This window comes from Haemaphysalis longicornis, unplaced genomic scaffold, assembly GCF_048455015.1.
Source record: "Haemaphysalis longicornis isolate Haplotype H1 unplaced genomic scaffold, Haemaphysalis longicornis Haplotype H1 scaffold_9, whole genome shotgun sequence".
NCBI classification, from domain to species: domain Eukaryota; kingdom Metazoa; phylum Arthropoda; class Arachnida; order Ixodida; family Ixodidae; genus Haemaphysalis; species Haemaphysalis longicornis.
The window spans coordinates 75,076,856-75,098,966 of NW_027526460.1; the positions used below are offsets into that span (position 1 = coordinate 75,076,856).

The 22,111-nt window shown below is 49.0% G+C and overlaps 1 protein-coding gene across 4 annotated transcripts in view; it reads right to left on the minus strand.

The window, feature by feature from the left end:
- Nucleotides 1-22,111, minus strand: part of LOC144151896 (neprilysin-1-like) — a 91,407-nt gene that overhangs the window by 9,309 nt on the left and 59,987 nt on the right. For all 4 annotated transcript variants that reach the window (XM_077683059.1, XM_077683058.1, XM_077683060.1 and 1 more), the window contains 2 exons: nucleotides 13,875-14,540; nucleotides 8,732-9,253 (listed from right to left, as the gene is read on the minus strand). In XM_077683059.1, coding sequence (XP_077539185.1) covers nucleotides 8,732-9,253; nucleotides 13,875-14,540 — 1,188 coding nt within the window. The remainder of the gene's footprint in view (nucleotides 1-8,731; nucleotides 9,254-13,874; nucleotides 14,541-22,111) is intronic.

Below are 22,111 nucleotides of genomic sequence, written 5' to 3' on the forward strand. Positions count from 1 at the left end.
TTTGTTTGTCACGACCTGATCTTGCAGATTAGCCTTGTCATGCTAATATTACAAGCACCTTAGTCCCTCGTTTTGCTCATAAAAGCCTATAGCACAGTCGCAATCTCCCTTACGCAGGCCAATTTACTCATGAAAACAATAATCCACTATAAATGCAATTCTTTGAGAACAGCCTTCCAACAAAACTAGTATGGTTGAATTTGTCTTATGGCAGCCGATTGCGGCTAAAGAGAAAAGGTGTGATCGTTCTTCTGTAACGGCACGGCGCTTCCCAGAACTAAGGCACGTCACAAACGCTAGAGACGGGTTGAAAACCCCGACGTTGCCGTCTGTATAGCGACTTTCGCTGACTACATCACTTCTCGCGTGACGCTGGCATCTTCCAACGACAGAGATTGTCATATGGAACGCAGACGGATTTTTCGGCATGCATTTCAGCAACGTGCACAGACGCCGGCCGATGATGAGAGCGGTTCATCGTAACACGCCTGGAAATGGCTCGAAAGCGATCGAAGCGGCACTATGGTGTCTGCACTCTGTTAATAACTACGGGAAAGCTTTAGGTGCGAAGTACCTTAGGACCGCACAATGTCCATCCGCATCCGTGCGCATACCATTTATAATCACAAAAAATCACACAGGCACCGGCAGGACTGAAGCCTATGTCTGGTAGACCAGAAAGAGTTAGTGTCAGTCGTCTTACCCACTGGGCTACGACCGTGATTAGTACCCGTGAATCAAACGGCTTACTCTTTCACCTGTAACGGTGCAGAGTACCTTAGGAACTCCCAATGTACGTCCGCGTCCATTCGTGCGCACACCACCATCAAGCAACAATCAAGCGAAATTCGATTTGAGCCGTGAGTAGCAGTTTCATTTAGGGAATAATCAAGGTGGAACTCACGGCTCAAATCGAATGAACGGTCCGGGCGCAAATCGGATGTCACTCGGGGCGTAATGTGGATGTCATTTCGAGTCCTCGTACTCCGCATCCTCGCCATCGTCCACGGAGTGGAGATGTTGCCATTTTTTATGCTTCCTTTAAGGAAAAAATGCGGCCTGAACAATTATTCAGGCTTGTTTTGGACGATACATTGACATACAAAATACTGCAAGCTCGTGCAATCGTAGGGTGCAGAGGGTCCCCTCGTAGCTTCGCCATATCTGGCGCGTTTGCCTGTATACGTAGACGTAAAAATTGAATAACGTTCTTATTAATCTCGCACCGATCTTGATCATTTCTCGAGTCTCTATCTGAACGACACGAAGAGCAGACTGGGGGCCCGAAATGTACCTCTATGAAAAGCGTTGCAGGGGTATTTTAAACGTTGTTATAAACCTAGACGACAACTGGGTTTTTTTTTTCGGTTATTCGCGCGAGGTCACACCAATGCTGGAATCGTGGTTACAACAGCGGAGCTGCTATACGTCTAGCCTTTTGCTTTAGGCCTGCTGTCGGTCGTGCGCGAAGCAGGGGTAGGAGGAGGTTTCCAGACGCACCGGCAGCATCGCAGAAATCGTCTCTCAGACCCACCGATAAAGGGAGCGGTGGTCTCGTAGGCGGGTTCCTCTCCCTACCGCTTATGTAGTGGAAGGGGGCGGAAGGAGGGGGGGGGGGGGGCCTCGCGCCGCTGACATTTATACTCGGTGACAACTTTAGAACGGCAACGTTGATGATGATGATGATGATTTCTATTGGTTTCCCCTTTGAAGCGGGGTGATGACATGTCATCTTACCAAAAAAGGACTAATCTACCTATGTTTTACACTTTCGGTTCAATACTAGCGCTGCTTAGGGCAGGAACAAAAAGCTTATTAGGCACAAAATACTTTTTTTTCCTGTTACAGGTGGTAACTGTCCTAGGCAATATTCCCCTCTCTGCTTTTCGTCCACCAGCATTCTAATCTTCTTTTCGTCCCCTCGACAGCCTTGAAGTTAACTTCCTCTGTGATACCCTTAAATCCTAGGGCTTCTGAAAGCCCAATATTCCCTTCATGTAGATTTGGATGGATACCCTCGCATTCTAACACGATGTGCCGCATAGTTTCTATTTCTTTTCCGCAGACCACGCATACCCCATCATTTTGTAAATACTTCTCCACAAAACTCTTAGTTCGCAGGCAACCTGCTCTAGCCTCAAAAAGCAAAGCACTGCCCTGGGAGTTATCGTAGAAATTTTCCTTTGTGATGTTCATCTTATCAGTCCTGTACATATCTAACGACGTTTTAGCTTCCATTTTTTCCCTCCATTTATTCGTTTCAATCTGCCTTGCCTCTTTTTTGGTTACCTTGGCTCTTTTGGATTCCCCACTGTTCTTTCCGTATTTCATCGTTAGCCTTCGTTAACGGAAGTTGCCGCTGCGCCTCATCACCGCAGCCGGATGTTACTCCGCGCGCTGCAAGTAGTGCATGGCTGAGAATATTTTGAACATGATACGAGCCGTTCTTGTAATTTTTTGGGCTTAATATGCTTTCAAACAACTTCAGCGACGACAAACAAGCTACGCGGGAAAAGGCAGGCGATATCACGCATTCATAGCAATCTCCTTTCAAAACGCGCCCGCCCGTTGACATCCGGGTCCATCGCTTAGGCGGAGTGATACCGTACATGAGCTATTGCCGTTCTTAACTTGTTCCCGGGTATAGCTGCCGATTCCTTTGCGCGAACCGCTTAATTTGCGTGGCGACGGCGTTGCCGTTCTCCGGCAAGCGCCACTTGACGCTCGAGCCGACACAAAACCACCGCAGGTCCGCTGTTTCAGCAGATTTTACACTGAGTGGAACTGGGTCTAATTTTTTCGGGGCGAAGCTCCTTAAGTCATGGGTCTGTCGATACCTTGTGTCTCGTGGTACGTGACCGCCGCATGCTTTCGGAGATGTCGCAAAGTGGGCCGCGTTGCACGCGCAAGAACCGGCTGCAACCGGAAGCGCAAACTCGGCACCGGGAGCGCGAGCTTGTCTGTGTTCGCCAACGGAGGCGCGAGCGCACGTGCACTGCGAGGGGGAGATCACGCAAGAGATCACGCCACGAACGCAGGCAGTCGTTCCCGGAGATCGAACGAGACGCAAGGACCTTTGCTCGTTTCCTCTCGTCTTGTTCGGGCACAAGTTCGCCCTAAATAAAAGTTCTTTCTTTACCGTTGTGTCCCATCCTACGTGACAAATTGTGGTGAGGGTGCGGGGTAGTCCTCGATGGCGCGGGGTCTTTCACCAGGTCTGGGCCTGGGAGCATTGACTCCGAAAATAAAAGTTGATTAGTACAATGTACGCACACAGTCTTACGTCTTTCTTAATGATGTAATGGGCGAACTTTCACGGGAGAGTTACGGTTACCGATGATCTCCCCCTCTCGAGCTTCGCCCCACTTATCATCATTCATTCCGTGGACATGGCGTGATTTTTTGTCATGTACGTTACCCTGTGTTTTTTTCTTAATTTTTTTTACAGCAGCCACGTGTGATGTCACGATGGTATAAAGTTACTCCTGTGTGCCAATATTCCCAGCCGATTTTCGCATAAAAAAAACAGTGTGCATTTTTAATTAACAAAAAGACAGTGAGGCTTGACTTCTGACTTCATGTGTCCTAAATGCGCCCTACCTGTGCGGTGAGAAGGCCCACAAACTTGCAAAAAATGTAGTTTGCAAGGTCCTGTCTGGATATACTTTGTCTTAATGGCGCACAGATAGCGCTACTGGTACTTTGGACCACGGAAGGCATGAAGCGCGAAAATCGCGGTTGAAAATTCGTCTGCAACACACCCCCCCCCCCCCTTCCACCCAACCGCAGTTTACTGCATAGCCCGTGATACCTTGCAATCAAAGCCAACTGAGGATTCGGTTGCTGAGATAAACACGTTTTTTTTTTTTTTTTTTTGGGGGGGGGAGGGTAAACGATGCATAGAATTGCATTTTTTCATAGTCCTGTGCAAACATTATAGCTAAGTTATGATTGGATCGAACAGGCGTACAAATCTATGAGAAGCAAAAGAGTGCATGCACCTGATGGCAATACTGACTGCCTGTTCATTTCATTTATTTCCACCTTAAGGCCCCAAGGCATTACATAACGGGGGGGGGGGGGGGGGCGTACAGGGTATGATTTTCTGCTCAACCCTGAATACAAACAGCTGAAAAAAAGAACAAAAAAAGAAAAACAGAGTGGCACAAACAGTGTTGCAATAGACATAAAGGCAAAAAACATGGCTCCAAAAAGTAATCTACAAGGGCATATGTTAGTTGCATTTACTCAGAATGTGACATGTGACTGTTAAGTTTATTTCGGAAGGTTTGGCGGTTGCCGCACGTGACAATGTTATCAGGCAGGTTGCTCCGTAGGGTTATTCCATTGGGGAAAAAGGAGTTGTTCATGGCTGAGGTGCTATAGGGTGGCTGTGGTTAATGCGAGATGAAGTTCTGTGTGATCGTTGTAAGAGGGAGTGGCGTCATTGTGGGCGATAGAAAAAAGCGTCGATAAGGCAGAGCCGACAAACTATTCGACGAGATTAAAGTGACGGCAGGTTCAGTGATTCTCTTAGTCCAATGACGCTAATATCGTTAGAGTACTGGGAGCAAATAAAGCGGGCGGCGCGGTTTTGGATTCTTTCTAGATCGTTAGTAAAGATATGATTGCCAGGGGTGCCAAATTGAACAGGCATACTCGAGTTTCGGTCTCACGAAAGTTTGGTAAGCTAACTTTTAATATCTGGTGAGGCTAATTTCAGGTTACGGCGTAGTTAACCGGCAACGCCCGCGTTCCTTTAGTTAGGAACGCTCGTTGGGTTAGTTTTTACGATAGTAAGGTTAGTTTTTACGATAAGGGGATGCAGCGATGGCGTAGAGGTAGAACACCCGCCTCGCGTGCAGAAGGACCGTGGTTCGAATCCCGGTGCCGGACAATTCCCACCGGATTTAAAAAAAAAAGAAAGAAAAAAATCCGCGTATGATGGAATTGCACAAAGGGGCTTGGGGTGCGGCCTGACCCCGGCGACCATTGCCGGTAATGCACTCCCTCACCAGAGCAGGATTGGCCACCCTGGTGTAGTAACGGCCACAACCTCCCATGAATACGCCAACTAACCCTCGGCCCTCAGTCCCCAGCGGCTGCGAAGCAACTGACCACGGCGGCGGTCAGACCTGTGACGCAGCAGAGGGTGCTAAGAATCCCTGGATCCGGACAGGCCGCCAATGGAATCTGAACCTGGCAACGTTTAACGCACGAACCTTATCTAGCGAAGCAAGTCTCGAGGTGTTGTTCGAGGAACTAGAGGGCATTAAATGGGATGTAATAGGGCTTAGCGAGGTTAGGAGGGCAGGCGAAGCCTTTACGGTGCTGAAAAATGGACACGTCCTATGTTACCGTGGTCTAGAGGACAGAAGAGAACTGGGAGTTGGATTTCTAGTCAATAAAAGCATAGCTGGCAACATAGACGAATACTATAGCATTAACGAACGGGCAGCAGGTCTTGTAATTAGGCTCAATAAGAGGTACAAGCTCAAGGTGGTACAGGGCTACGCGCCCACATCCAGCTACGACGACCAAGTAGTGGAACGCCTCTAGGAAGATTTGGAATCGGCAATGGCTAAAGTAAAAACACAGTATACCGTAGTTATGGGGGACCTCAATGCTAAAGTAGGCAAGAATCAGGCTGGAGACAAGGCAGTTGGGAACTTTGGTCTGGGATGTAGAAATAGCAGGGGGGACCTACTAGTTGAGTTTGCAGAACGGAATAACCTCCGCATAATGAATACCTTCTTCTGTAAACGGGAGAGTCGGAAGTGGACCTGGAGGAGCCCGAATGGGGAGCACAAAAATGAAATAGACTTCATATTATGCGATAACCCTGGCGTCGTGCAGGATGTGGAAGTGCTCGGAAGGGTAAGGTGTAGTGACCACCGTATGGTAAGATCTCGAATTAGGCTAGATTTGAGGAGGGACCGCAACAAGCTAGTACGAAAGAAGCCGATAAACGAACTAACAGTAAGACGTAAAGTAGAAGAATTCAGGATCGCGCTGCAGAACCGATATTCCGCCCTTAACGAGGAAGCCGAGCCTACGACCCAGGAAGCCAGCGACAACCTTTCACGCATCATCACGGAGTCTGCAATAGAAGTCGGGGGCACTATGGCTAGACAGGATACTGGTAAACTTTCACAGGAGACGAAAGATCTAATCAGGAAACGGCAAACCATGAGAATCTCTACCGCAGCTGACAGAATAGAACTAGCCGAGCTCTCGAAGTCAATCAATAAGCGTAAGACAGCTGACATACGGAAGTATAATATGGAGAGGATCGAATACGCTGTAAAGAACGGAGGTAGCCTGAAAGCAGTGAAGAGACGTCTTGGCGTGGGGAAAAATCAGATGTATGCACTTAAGGATAAGCAAGGCAATGTCATCACAAATAGGGATAAAATAGTCACAGTGGCTGAGGAGTTCTATAGGGATCTGTACAGTAGCCGGGACATACAGGATAATGCCGAACGAGACAGCAGTTCAGAGGAGATAGACATCCCACCAGTAACGACCGAAGAAGTAAGGAAGGCTTTGAAAGAAATGAAAGGGGGCAAAGCACCTGGTGAGGATCAGATAACAGCAGACCTCTTGAAGGATGGCGGAGAAATTGTACTTGAAAAACTGGCAAACCTGTATACGCAATGCCTAATGACCGCAATGGTACCGGAATCTTGGAAGAACGCGAACATCATCCTAATCCATAAGAAAGGCGACATGAAGGACTTGAAAAATTACAGGCCGATCAGCTTACTGTCAGTCGTCTACAAGGTATTTACCAAGGTAATCGCTAACCGAATCTCTGCAACCTTAGATTTCAGTCAACCTAAAGAACAAGCAGGGTTCCGTAAAGGTTATTCAACAATGGACCATATTCACACGATCAATCAGGTGATAGAGAAGTGCGCTGAGTATACTGAACCCCTATATATAGCCTTCATAGATTATGAGAAAGCATTTGACTCGGTCGAAACCCTAGCAGTCATTCAGGCATTACGGAACCAGGGGGTAGATGAGCATTATGTAAGAATACTAGAGGATATCTACAGTGGGTCTACAGCTACCATCATCCTCCATAGGGAGAGCAGTAAAATACCTATAAGGAAGGGTGTCAGACAAGGAGAGACAATCTCTCCAATGTTATTCACAGCATGCTTACAAGAAGTATTCAGAACGTTGGATTGGGAACAGGTGGGAGTAAGGGTTAATGGAGAATACCTCAGTAACCTCAGATTTGCTGATGACGTTGCCTTGCTAAGTAACTCGGGGGAGGAATTGCAAAGCATGCTTTCCGCACTGGGCGAACAGAGTAGAACCGTGGGCCTGAGAATTAATATGCAGAAAACTAAAGTAATGATCAATAACATCGGGACAGCACAGCAGTTTGAGATAGGTGGCGAGGCAGTGGAAGTGGTAAGCGAATATATCTACTTAGGCCAAGTTGTGACCCCGGATCCCAACCATGAGGCAGAGATAATTAGAAGAATCAGAATGGGGTGGGGTGCATACGGCAGACATTCTCAGATAATGAATAGCAGCCTACCATTGTCGCTGAAGAAGAAAGTGTATGACAGCTGCATCTTACCGGTACTCACCTACGGGGCAGAAACTTGGAGGCTCACTAAGAGGGTTCAACTTAAATTGAGAACGACTCAGCGGGCAATGGAGCGGAAAATGATAGGTGTAACATTAAGGGACAAGAAGAGAGCGGAGTGGGTCAGAGAGCAAACTGGTGTTAAAGACATATTAGTAGAAATTAAGAAGAAGAAATGGACGTGGGCAGGGCATGTAATGCGAAGGCAAGATAACCGCTGGTCATTAAGAGTAACAGAGTGGATCCCTAGAGAAGGCAAGCGTTGCAGGGGGCGGCAGAAAGTTAGATGGGCAGATGAGATCAAGAAGTTTGCGGGGATAAATTGGTCACAGTTGGCACAGGACCGAGGTAATTGGAGAATAATGGGAGAGGCCTTTGCCCTGCAGTGGGCGTAGATAGGCTGGTGATGATGATGATGATGATGATGAAGAGAAAAAAGCGGCCGCGCAAGGAAACAATGGCGCGTTCGAAATGACGCAGAAAAGCTCTACGCGCAAGAAGAAAATGGCGCGTTCTGAACGCCGCACAAAGGCCGGAGCCGCGCAAGAAAAAATGGCGCGTTCGGAATGACGCAAAAGAGCTCGAGCATTCGAAATTAAAGCAAGCACAAAAAGAACAAAACTCCCGCTGGCGCAGTTTCAGGCGGGGAGCGCGCGAGCACTGCAAATTCGGGACATTTGAAATGCATTGGGTGAAAGCAGTGAGTGGGTAACGGCGGCGCAGCCCATTATGGCGAATCACTGCTCTGCACTTCCGACAGCTTTCACATTGAGTGGAACGGCTTTAATTTTTTTTTTTTTCAGCGCCAAAATAAATCTAGACAGCTAAAGAAGTAGGCGGACAGGAATGCGCTATATATTCCGGTATGCTAGACATCAATCGGTGCTAGAAATGCGTAATGTCCGTCGACTGTCTTCTCCCCGTTTTTCTCTCGAGCGCTTGTCTTAGTCTTGTGTTTGAACAGTACGTATAAGTGATTCGTCTATTGACACCGACGGTGGGCGGGCATGAGCTAGAACGTACCGACTGGGAACAAGGCAGTCTAGAGACACGCTTGCCATAGCGCGAAAGTAGATCTAATCTTAAAGCCGGTTCGGGCTGCTCTCACAGAGCTGTTCAACTTGCCTGCGGCTGTTCCTTGAAGAGACACTGCAGAATGACGCGATGGCTGGCCAAGGTTGGAGCCGTCATCCAGCTAACGAAGTCGTTGTTATGGTTGAAAAGGACACCCACCGTGTCGAACAGCTGCATGAGCAACTGCGAGTACACTGCCCCCAGGCCCGCGTAGTTAATAGCGGGCGTTCCGTCTGGCACGTACATGGGCTTGAAGACAAGGCTCATGGGTATCAGCTGGGCGTTCTGGTGGTACAGGTAGCGCACCAGCGCAGGGTCAGTTCTTCCGATGTAGTCCATGCTGGTGTTGAGCAGTAGTTTCCTGGCCAGCACCTTGCTGCTGCTGATCCAATTGGCCACGAAGTTTTCGGTCATGTCCGGAAAGTCAAAGTACAGGTTGTCGAGCACGTTTGTGTACGTCGCTTGGTACGACATCCAGATGTAGCGCTTCTGTTGAAGAACCTTTAGCTTGAAGAGCTCCCTGCTCCTGGCGTCCATCCAGGGCGCCCTGGCCACGAGCCTCAGCATCGCTTCCTGGAAGAAAGAAACCTTTGTACACGTTTCCACCGGAACTCAGCTGTGTCTTGGCACACTATACTTGTGACTGGTTGGGAGAAGTGACAAATATACTGTGCGGTAGTGTAGTGTGTGTATGTGTAGTGTTGTAAGTGTTGTTTAGTCTGTAAGTGGAACACTTGTCACAATAATGGTTGGTGTGCTGTGTATGTATCTTTTTTGTTTAAATAAAGACCTCGAACTTCACACTTCGTTAGCCAGTTGGCTTGATTCGGGTTAGGCCTTGTGATTCTGCAAGAAACGTGCAAATGAAAATGCGAAGCAGTACTAGCGGGATGGCGGACTCCACTAGAAAGCTTTTGTACAAAAACGAGAGACATGTGTGAACAAAAAAAAAAGGAGCAGTGAAAGCAAAAACTGTGCCCAGCGGTAGATGGTTGCTTACGTCTGTCGAACGTAGCGTTTCACGGTTTTCAGTTGATTGCATCACCCAGACCGTGCTGAACGACGACTGCGCTCACCAGCAATCAAACCCCTCAGGTATATTCCTTTGCTTCGTCTGAGCATGGCAAAACTAAAGGTCTCTGCACACTGGTTATTCAGACAATTCGCATTTATGAAAGGGTGACAGTGACTATTCGCGTACGACCGCCCACGGCGAGTAATAATCCGTGCCGAAAGTAGCGCCGCTCCTTGCACACACTCTCTAGTGCGACAGGCTGGCGGTTCATTTATTTTAGGTGCGGCAGATTGAGGAACACGATCATCGTCACAGCGCACTGACACATACTGCGAGTACCGTGTCGTCTCGCATGTTGGCGCACTATGCCTGTCTACGACGGTTGTTATTGGTAGCGCATAGCCATCCTCTTTAAATGGAACATTTCTTGTCATACATTTAATCCTGTATATTTCTTCTCATTGCACTTACATATGGGGGTTATTAACGCGCTGGTGTTATTAGACTCATTTTCGCTTTCCCCTTGGCTGCTGGCCGTCCGCAATAAGCCGTGGTCATCAAGCGTCCGTGCTCATCAAGCCTCTTGCATCTCGCTGTATCAGATTGAATACGGCAGGGCGACAACTGAAATCTGGAAAGGCGGATAATGACACTCGATCGGAGACGAATGCAACGACATGCATTTTCAGCGGGTGCCACCTCTGCGCAGTGAAATTCGTTCTACGCCCTTTCAATGGTAGCATGCAGGGCAGACGCGCTCGCCAGCCATGCACGCGATGACGCCATGACACCAAATCTCCTCTCCACCGGAAGATAGCAATTGAATTTTTGGTAGTACACGTGCCGAAGCCGCACCTTCGCGAGGGAGCGCGCAGTAGTGTAGGGCCTTGGATTCATTTCTACAACACGAGCACCTTTACGTGCGCTGAAATCTGGACGCAGCGGCGTTTGTTTTCTGCTTCCATCCGGCAAATGCCACCGTGCCCGGGAATCTAACCGCGTTCTTGGGCTCAGCAGCTGAACGCCTTACCCACTGAGCCACGGCGCCGTGTTGTTCACTGGAACTGATGCCGGCACCTTCAATGGGTTACCAAACTAAACAAGGGAGCAAGGGGTTAACGCAAGTCTCCAAAAGGAAGGTATATATTGTGGGCAGAAACAAACTAAAACAAAACGCAGTCTATAGCGTCAAATCGAACTACTTTTATGGCCGCGGATCTGTTTCCGCCGGAAGCTGTGGTTGGCAAACGACGAATGGCGGGCGCGACCAATCTTAATGTCACCCTGAAAATACGTACAGATGTCCTCCCTGAGAACAGTCCCGTAAGAATTCTCGGCGGTGATGTAGACTCATACCGAAGAGCCGATCTCACAATCGCAAAAAAAAAGAAAATTTTTCATACCATTGCCACAATATTACACTTCTAGTCAAGAAGAGAACACGAGTGAGACAAGCAATGGTAAGAATCGTGCAGTCGCTGATCATGAGCCGAATATCCGCGAGCCTACCACAGTACAAATTTTAGGCAGCGAAGAAAATCAAAGCCATCATCACGACAGCATATAAGGCAGACCTCCCCGTCGCAATTTTTACAGTGAGACAAACTGAGAACCCGTGGACCCACCAGGGCAGCAGAATAGACCCCCAAAGGTGTGTGGAAAAGAAGGGCAAGGCCTTTAACTTTATGAAGGAGAAAAATAAGCAAATTGGGAGGCAAGGAATAGACATGGGAAGAGCAATAACGGGGCGGGTGAAGGTCAATGGGCGAGGCCGTCGTCCTGCATTGGACCTACCTTGGTTCTTGATGATGATGATGATGATGAATAAGTTGTCCAATTATTTCTCTAAAATGATTTGGAAGAAATTATAGAAAATGTTATTCCGCAAACAAGGGTGGGTTAGGAAACCAAAATCGGGATGGGAAATCGTATGGAAGACTGGCAGTACCCCCTCCCCCTGAAAAGCGTCGATTGCACGCCATCACGGACATGCCACCGATACAGCGACTCCGCACGAATACTCCACCAAAATCATGGATCCAAACCTACGCAAGGACAGGCGATATAGCAGGATCGACTTCATTCGAGGAATGTTCGGTTATCATAACGCAGTATACACCGTCTCCCTGTCGTACGGGTGTAGGAGGCACCAAGAGCAGATGACTCTGGCAATCTTTGTGACTGACTCTTCTCTACAGAGGAACGAAGAAGCGGAAGTTGGAGTCATCCTTTTGGTCATCAGACTAGCGGAAGTATCAAGAGAAGCTTAAGCACCATTAAAGACTCTCAAAGGGCCCTAGACTGTTGGTTCCAGAGAGAATGCCTTAACGCATCGGCAAGATACTGCCAACCAGAATGAATAAAGCTAACAACATCTCCTGGAAAACCGTACACGAGGGTCTGGAAGAGAACGAGGCACTGATGAGAAGGCACGTGAACTCACGTGCCCGCACATTGCGTCCACGACCACGAAACTCCCCTCCCCCCCCCAAAAAAAACGTTAAGAATTTCTTCCAATCCCACGACTAGGAACACGATCTTCTTTCGCTGTGGTAAATACCGAAGACTTGTAAACTGTGTGGCGGGTAAACCACAGAAGTATCTGCAGATAAATGTGGCCGAAGATGGTCGGTTGGAACATCATACATCATCATACGTCCACTCTCTTCCACGCAACCAAGCCGTGTTCAATGATTATAGCACAGCGGATAAAAATTGAAACATAAGATATTACAATAATCCCAGCTCATCACCTCAAGATCAGCACAAGCTGATGGAGAGGACAAAGAAGGAAGCTGCTGCATCTGGTGCCGCAGATTTAAGGTTACACCCTTGAGCACCCTACCGTCTGTTTATCCCATTTTCCCAAAACCTAAAGCAAGAACGCTCAGTCTCTTTTAGACCTTAGAGAATAAACACTTAACAACGCAACCTCCTCCCCCAAATTTACCAACGCCACGCAGCCACAACCTTTAACGCTCACATCTTAAGACACAGAACTTCAGATGGCCTCTGTCTCTTCGGGGCCACGGCGATTACACATTTGCAGCTAGTCTTTCCCTCTTCGCTTGCATTAAGTGCTCATGAAGCATAGATTGTAAATGCTGCTATTCCGTTCCGAAACACTCCCCGAGAGTCGATGTAACGCTTTCGCGTCGTACATCTTAAGACAACACTTAGATGTCACCTGCAGCTTTTATTTGGTTAATTTGCTCGTGGGTTCCGTGGGTTTCGGATTATTCGTGTGTTTATTTACTGTTGAGTTTTGGACGACAAAAACCGTCTTGTTGAGCATGGCATGCCCAATGGCCATTGCTGGGCCCAAATTCTTCATTAGGTATTCCGACTTAGTATCAATAGCTGCATCTGCACAGGGAAAATCACCTAACGTTTTTGTGTGCGTATTGATTATGCAACGTATTCTCCGCAAGCGCTAGAAGTTCTAAATGACCTTTGGTGTTATGTGATACCCGCTAGTACGCGCGTTCGATGCTTTTGTTTTTAGTGCGTGGTTTGTTCGGGTCGTTTAAAGTATTTTGAAGGATTATAACTCCACAACGCTGGTGATTTGTTAATCCCGTTATAGTGTCGTTCCTCACAAGGCAAACGTCTTTTACTAGGAGCTTAGTTGGGACTCCAGATGTTTGCGCACCTGTCGCAAGGCTTAGCGTCAGGACGAACATGTAGTCTTTGACGAAACGCTCGTGTAGTCAAAAAACATAACAGGAACTATCAAAGGTCTCGTAGCGACCATAGTTAAGTGGATTTTTTTCAAAATAAAAACACAGCGACGCCAGACAGACGGCCACTAGATCCCAGATTACTGTGTATACGAATAGCAGCACGACATTATATCTAGCCACGGAGTTTAAAAAAAAAAAAAGCTGCCAGAAAAAACAGACGCTGATAATACTTCCTGTCATGTAAATTGTCGACGTAGACAGGTGCAAATTAGTGTATACTTGGCTTAGCTTACAACTTTTTAGCAACTGTGAAAACACGTGAACATCACAACATACTCCGATAAAAGTTCGATATACAGAAGTTATTTATTGAAATACCCTGTGGCAATCAGAAAAGTGGAATTGCTTTTGCGCGTGCTGTTACATTTCCTGTTTTCTACCAGCGACCACGCGAACATCTTTGTCTGGCTTGCAGGGAACGAGCGAGGAAGCAAACCTGAGTTCTGGTGAGTAGACCGAGGATGGTGTCTCTGATCTGCGTGTCGACCTTCTCCATCAGGTAGCGCGCTGTCATGGCGAACCCGTAGGTGCGCTCGACGAAATTGGCGCAGGCCACACGGCGAGCCTTCAGCAACAGCAGCTTCTCCGTTTCGCCGAAACGTATTTCCGCGATCTTGTTGTCGAGGGCCCAGCCGAACAGCTCGAGGAACTTCCAGGCTACGTATGACGACACGGGGATGGTGAAGCTGTGGTTGGAGAGCAAAGCGTCCAGCGCCATCAACACTCGTTTGTCTGTGAAGAACACGGTCGAGCCGGACGAGAATTGGATGCGCTGGCGGCCACCGTACAGCGCGTACTTTTCGTAGTGCCTGTTGACGCTCGCCAGGAAGGCGTCGGCATCGACGTTCTCCGCGTACGCGCCCAAGCCCGAGAAGGGGAACTTGAGCCACGGGTAGTCGGAGTCGGTGATCGGCTCATGTAACACCTTCGTCGCAGCTTCCACCCACTCCCGAAAGTCGCGGAAGAGGGTGGCGAAGTCGGTGTCGTTGGCGAAGCCCCTCGACAGGTGAATTCGCATGTACTCGGGAAACGCGGCCCGCGTCTGCTCGGACACGGTGAAGTAGCGACCCAACGAGCCCGGGTAGACGATCAGCATCAGGCTCTGCGGAGTGACGACAAAGAAACGCGAGGATAAAGATTCTGACTGCTTGAGAAAGCATTGTTCATTCTCGCTGGGGTCGACAATTATCTATTCTAGCGTCGACTGTGTATCGACTGAGTAACGTCGTCAGATGTTTGCATCGAGCCCGTGTGCTGTCTTGCATTCTACAGTTCCCAATATATATGGCACCCTTAGCATCCCAACAAGCGATCTACCGTTGCAGGGTGTTTTTTGCCAGCGGTGTCACAAATAGACGCCTGGGAAAAGCGCACCAGCCGTTGCGAGTGTATCCGTCGTATCTACAGCAGATCACACGCCCCCGTTGATAAGCATGCGTTGGTTAATAACTGTAGTAATGTAATAGCATTTTGTAAGCTGCTAGGCAGAAGGAGCATTCATGGAGGTAACTGGCTGCAGCTGCACGCGTGTGCTTCATGACAAATCTTTTCACCGTTTTTATTCGGCCTTGCTCTTTCTGAACGTTACTTAGTGAATTTCCAGCTCCGCCTGATTATATACGAAGGTAGTGTCAACAGCTGAACCCTGATGTATTAGCCGTCTTGTTAACAGCGATCGGCGGATGATTCCTTCTCCTGCAGAAAAACTCTGACAAAGAATTTTGTTAGCAATATATGAGGATCTTAAATTAATTTTCTCTTCCATTCTGAGCCTGCTGTAGCAAAAGGATGAGGCACAACAAGGAACCCTAAAACACCGCCTGTCCTTTAATCGACGTGGGTCGGTATTTTTTCACAGCGAAGCTCTATAGGTCTATGTCCCCAGTTCTTGCGCCCGTGTGGAACGAAAACTCGCGGACTTGGTTCGCCATCTGGTAGGCATTACGATTTACTCTTGCTGCTGACCTAAGCTGCTCCTCGGTAGATGCCGGCTAAGTCCCGTGCACGCCTCACTTAACTCTGCGCTGGGTACTCAGAATATAGAAAAATTCATTAAAAAAAGTTCTTAGAGCATCAATATTTTTATATAAGGTGTCGAATATTGCCCTGAAAAGTGCCTTCCAAGCGATGCAGTTGTGTTAGGAGGTGAATTCAATGTTAAAGAGATCCGCTTAAGCTTGGTGCTTGAAGCTGGCTTCCCCACATTGCGTGTGGCGCAGGGAAGCTTGGTCATATCTATGGAGGGACTGAGGTCATGGCCCAACTTTATGCTCCTGTCACTGCCGCCGCCTCCTCATTCTCGAGTCATGTATACTGCTCGCCACGCGCGGTGTTCTCCCATCCGCCATTGCGGATTGCACCGCGCAACTCGGCGGCAACCTTTGCGGCGCACTACAGCCAGCGCTCTGATTGGAGTAGCCGCGCTCTAATAAAACGCCATTGCTTCTACGAAATGATCGTGTGCTTCCTTTATCTGTGACGGGCCACTGTTCTGATAATTCAATATAGCGAATCCTCAATACCGCTAAACTCCAACATAGAAAATCCAACCACGCTGCCAGCTTCGCTAGACAGCCCTCTTCTCAGGGTGAAAGGGCTGTCATTTTCATCCTTCTCATCGTTCATAGTCCTCCGCTGTAGGAAAGTTAATGCTGCACATTCCTGACTTGATCGGTCATTCAGCACAATTTCTTCGAAAAATCATGCCGGACCTTGTGTTGTGTTTCTTAAAGGAGTACTGACACCAAATTTTGACGCCTAAAAATGATATAATTGGCTTCAGTAGTTTGTACAGATGCCTCACAGAAAGTTTTGCAGCGATCCGAAGCCGGAATCACATCTAAAATCGATTTTGATTGTCCCGGCCGCGAGCTTCCACAAATCTGCAGCACTAGCGAAATCGCTTTCAGCGTGGCGAAACATCGGCCTGCGTGTCTGGCCAGTTCAGGGTGACGTCATATAGTCGTTTTCGGAACCGGAAACGATATCCTGCGCTGCTGTTGTCGGTGGTATTCGTTTGGGCAGGAGACGTACGGGTGTAGCTGTGTGAGCAATGCTTGTAAACTTTGCGCACTTTGCGTGTTCGACGCCTTTGCTCTTCAGTTCGTGGCCGGCGCATGGTGTTCCCTTGCACTGGTGCTGAAAACTGCGCGGTGCCGGCACCGCGCGGTGCGCGATGTCGACGCGGCGGTGCGCGTCGTTGAGCTCGACCAAGTTGTGCTATGGCAAGCTCGCGGAATGCGAAGTACTGCTCGTGGAAGCCTGTCCGAGCAAATCGACGACGACGCCAAGATGCATTATTTTCCACGCGACGACACGCAGCGCTAAACGTGGACTGAGTTCGTGCGCGGGGGCGGCCGCAAGAACTGTCGCCCAAGCCAGCGGGCTCGGCGCTGCTCGGTCAGCTTGGGTGTTGGGAACTTCAGGCTTAGTATCGTGGCGAATATTTGATCGCCGGTATCTGTACAACTGCGAATGACCATCCCTTACAGAACTTTTCACCACACTATCATCCCCTTTTTCGCATAGTGAGCTTTATTTTGGCGATAATTTCCGTTTCAGCGATCGGTGACCAAGACATCTGCCGTGGCCTGTTTTGTTTCTAGCGCGCAGGTGGCGCCATCTTTCGGCCGCTCGCCGCACCGCGGTGCCGGCAGTGCTGGGTCAGAGCGCCGAACCTCCGCTTCCGGTCAGCGTAGGCTTACCATCGCGGCAAATATCTGAACGCCGCTTTTAAATTCAGCGCTGATAACAACCCCTAGCACAATTTTTCAACACACTAACATCTACTTTCTCGCATGTGGAACTTCTTTTTTGGGATCAGATTGATTAGAAGAGTGGCGGCAAGCTGTTGCTATCACGGTCTGCGCCGGTTCGAGCCGCAGTGATATTAAAAAACGGACGACGGCGAAGACATCGCCGGCCTAATCGCCTGGCCAAATAAAGTTGTTCTGTTTGTCGGGTGGCAGCGACTCATCCGAGTCTGACGATTCAGACGACATGTCGACTGCGCGGGCGAGTGCGGACCATGTGCAATCGTAGCAGACGATGCGGCGAACGTCCCTGACGTCACGGGTGAGACCGTGACGTAAGGCTGACCCGCTTGCAGGCTGGCCTTCGAACGGCCATTTTCCCGCGCGGCGACCAAATTTGAAACTGGTTGCAATAAACGTGCTATAATTAATTCTGTGTTGGCGGCTGACGGCTTTCGGTTCGATTTTCGTAATTACTGGGCCAATAGGTATTCTTTACAGCATAAAAACTGAAAGCGAGAAATTTCGTGTCAGTACTCCTTTAACTGAACAAAAACCAATGGAGTTGAAAGGGGAGTTAGGGATAAAATACTCCGCTGTAGAGTGATTAAAATGTTGCACATGTCTGACTGGATCGGTAATTCAGCACAATTTCTTCGGAAAACCATGCCCCGGGCCTTTTGTGATTCTTAACTGAATAAAAAGCAATGGAGTGGAAACGACATTTAGGGATAAAATATTCCGCTGTAGGAAGAATGAAATGTTGCGCATGTCTGACTTGATCAATAATTCAGCACAATTTCGTTGGAAAATCATGCCGGGCGTTGATATGTGTTTCTTAGCTGAATAAAAAGCAACGAAGTGGAAACGAGAGCTAGGGATAATAAAATGAAAAACTAAACTATTCGCACGCATACAAAACAACCCGCATTCTTTGCTCGAGCCCATAATCTACTGTGCCCCACCCATAAGTGTCTTTCCAAGGGTAGAGGGAACGGTCTCGCTTGTTTGGGTCCCGCCCTCGCGTGCAAGCGCGCCATGGTGCGTCTTGTGTTTCGTATTGCGCCATGTGCATAGATTCTCCGTTACGTGTTCTCAAAAAGCGTGCCTTTCTGTACTTGGCTTGGCTTGGCTTGGAAGAGCTTGGCTTCCGCCACCAGCGTATGGCGGATCAGGCAAGAAAAGCAGAACCCAGACGTCCAGTTTTCGTGGAAGCCAATGGAACACCCCGGCTTGGGGGACAGAAGAGAGGAATTCATGAGGCAGGGACAGCAGAAAGCTGTCGTCGTCCGACGATATTTGCAGCGAAGTTAGCAGATATGCGCCCAATTTTTTGCAGATGTATGCGATGATATATTTGTTTAGTCCTTTTGTGCAAATTTATTGTTTGCTGTATTTTTAGAGCGAAATATCTGAAGCGCCTGCTCCTGTAGTTTCTTGACGCCGTCGTCACTCGATGTAACCGATCGAACGAAGAGGACACCGAAGGTAGGCAGGGTCGAGTGAACAGGAAAGCGGGAGAATAAAATTAGCAGTGGCTTAGCTCGGCCATGCCAGGATATACGTAGCGTGAGCAAAGGTTCAGCAATCCAATCCAATCCAATCCAGTCCAGTCCAGTCCAATTCAACCCAGTCCAGTCCAGTCACTACTCCTCGCGCATGCACAGCACGGCTCTCCAGGAGCCACGTGAAACGGCTATCAAGCGGCTCCGGCGCAGCGTCAGACTTGGCTACTGCGCAACGGTGGCGCACAGCTGGGCACGCGCCGGCGCCAGTGTGTCTGTCGCGGCTATGACGTCACTCCTCTTGAATGTGCAGACTGGCGAATGTGCAGACCCAATTCTCTGTACACCCGTACTCCAATGGGATTGTATGTCCAATATAATCCAATACAATCCAATTTATTTAAATCCAATCCAACTCAAATCCGAATCCAATCAAATCCAATCCAATTCTCCTCGCGCTTGCGCAGCACGGCACTTCAAGGTCTACGCTCAAACTGCTCAACCCCGGCCAGCGTAGCTTACGCTACAAAAGTACGACAAAAGCGTGTAAGGAAGGGCAGTATGCCGAGGCCTCGCAAGACGTGTGGGAAAACCGCGCCTTATGGCGCCCGTGAAAGGAGACGCAAAACCAGCCATCCATGAAATCAAGCGTCTTGCTCTTCCAAGTTCACTAGAAGCCCAGAAGCACCAGCCCACGCTGCGTGCTGCGCGCGCATCGATCCTTAGTCGTCAACTTCGTTGCACCGCTCATCCGAATCACGTGTCATTGGCGCGGTAGTTTCAAGGACTATTTACAACAACACGATTAGTGACGGCGACGAGATAACGCCAGAGTAGCGCACGCCGTCGTGCGTTCGCTGATCACACGATCACTTCCTCAGACGCCGCAGCAGTGCGCCGTGACCGAGAATAGTGCAGTTCCTAGTATTAGGGAAAGTATAGCGTAATTGGAAGACAATTTGTGGACTTTTTTTTTTAATTACATTCGAAGAATGGTCGCCGGTTACACTATTATAAAGAATAAATATGTTACTCGCATGAAATATGCATATTTGCGCAAATACATGGCCCGTTTGACCCGTTTTCGCTGTTTTTATCTCGTTGCCAACGTTTTTTAAGGGCTTTTTTATTTTTTTCTTGGTTCTCGGAAGAAACATATAGGCTGCAAATTTTTTATTGCGCTTGGTCCTTTTTGAGATATTGTGTCTTTTTCTCATTTCTCGTTGTCTTTTTTAATTCCGATTCACCAAATTTCTCGATTCACGCTATTATAACAATAAAGCGTGTGGCTCAAGCAAATTATACATTTTTGGGACAATCCAGAAAGTTTCACGGTTCTCTCTGTAGCGGTACAATACAAATTCCTGATGCACACAAGCCTGCTTTTTAATGATTTCAAGGCGAAATCCAGCGATTAAAAAGAAATAAAGCCATTCAACTCAACGTGAAAGCTGTAGGAAGTGCAGAGCAGCGATTCGCCGTAATGGGCTGCACCGCCGTTATCCGCTCACTGGGGCTCTTCGATTTACAGTCTCGGACTCGCTGCGGACTCCCCGAGAAGCAGTCTGGCGTTCGATTTTCCCATGTATCCCTATGGCTTCGGGGAATCCTTGGACTACCCGTGGACTATCCGCGGAGTGTCCGAGACTGTAAATCGAAGAGCGCCACTGCCTCCGCACAAAGCATTTCAAATTTCCCGCCTTCGCAGTGCTCGCGCGCCCCCTTCCTGAAACTACGCCAGCGGGAGTTCTGTTCTTTTTGCGCTTGCTTTAATTTTGTATGCTGCAGCTGTCTGCGTTATTTCGTACGCGTTTTTGTTGTTGTAAACTTTATTAGAAAGGAAGGCCAAAGGCCAGGTCGGGGGGGGGGGGTGGAATGGGGAGGACGGAGTACTGTTCTTATGATGCCGGCTTCAAGGGTTCTCTTCAAAGTCGTGCAGACCACTGCTAAATCGCCCGTACTAGGCCGCTTCTTGTGGCATAACTGGCGATTTCGAAGAGTGTGTCGTGTGAGAGGGATGTTGGGTCGATGTAGGTTTAGGTGTCGTGGTGAGGGGGTGTGAATGTAGAAATCGAGAAAACTTGGGGCAGTGCCAGATGAGGTGGTGGAGATGGGCTGCGATGGAGTGGTGGCAGCTATCGGGCGGCGGGCTGGGGATAATACCATTGTCGAATGGTCTCTGGTGCCGTACAGGTGTTGGTAGGAGCTTGTTCAAGCAGATCTCTTGTGCTCGTGTCAGGGTGGGGAAGGAGGTGAGGTGGCCTGAAGGCGTGAGTGCCTTGAGGCGTTGTTGTTTCAGCTGCTTGAATCTACGGAGCCTGATTGCGGGAGCGAGAGTGGGGTCATCGTCAGGGCAGTTGGGCCAGGGGTGGTCCGAAAAGGGCGACGCCGGGGGTCCATCGGAGGCTATTGTGAGAAGGGCCTCCTGTGCAGCCACGTGAGCTGCTTGGTTCCCAGGAGCGGCTGGTTCATGACCGGGGGTCCAATCGATTCGGACTTGGCAGCCTGATGTTTGGAGCGCAGTGATTTGGTGATAATGTGGTGGACAGAAGGGTCGGTGGACATGGGATGACAAAGTTCTTGGAGGGCTTCATATGAGTCTGTTAGGATGCGAAGGTTGGGAGGAATGGTGAGATGGTAATCGTACATGAAGCAGTCGAGAGAATCGTGGACAGCGATGAGCTCCGCGTCCGTTGAAGTAATATTGGGAATACGGTGATATTGGGCTCCCATGATGGATAAATTGTCCTGGCTGATCCATGCTGTGCCGACGTGTGGGTTTATGTGGCTAGCGTCGGTGTAAACGTCAGTTTCACACGGTCGTTTAGTTGAGACAAGGCGTCGGCAGCGTTGCTGTCGAAGCTTGGGCTTCCTGCAGTGCGACGGGTTGAGAGGTGACGGATAGAGTGAAGTGGGGCCGCTGCCAGGGGGGTATTGGGGCTGGAAAATTAGGTAGGGGAATATTGCTTCGTTGATCCCACGCGGTGAGGAGCACGCCTTGGTGGGTGAGTTGTCGTTTAAAATTGTATTGATCCGTTTTTTCCTGAACGATGTGGTCGATTGGTGGGAGGGTCGCTGCTTGTTGGAGGCTTGCAATTTTTGTATGACGTGGGAGGTCAGTGTAATTGTGAAGAACTTGTAGCGTGCGTCGTTGGGTGCAGTTGAGGTCATAATGTGTCCCTCCGTACGAAGGAATGCCCACCGCTACTGCTCTGCCGAGGGTGGTGATAGCCTTTTGTTTGGCCCCCCCATGTTTTTTTAAGAGCCGTCGGAGGGTGTGCTGCACGAAGTTCCATTTCTGCCCGCGTAACTTTTTTTTTCTTTCACCGCTGGAGCCTTTCTGCGTCATTTCGAGCGCGCCATTTTTTCTTGCGTGGCTGGAGCTTCTCCGCGGCATTACGAATGCGCATTCTTTT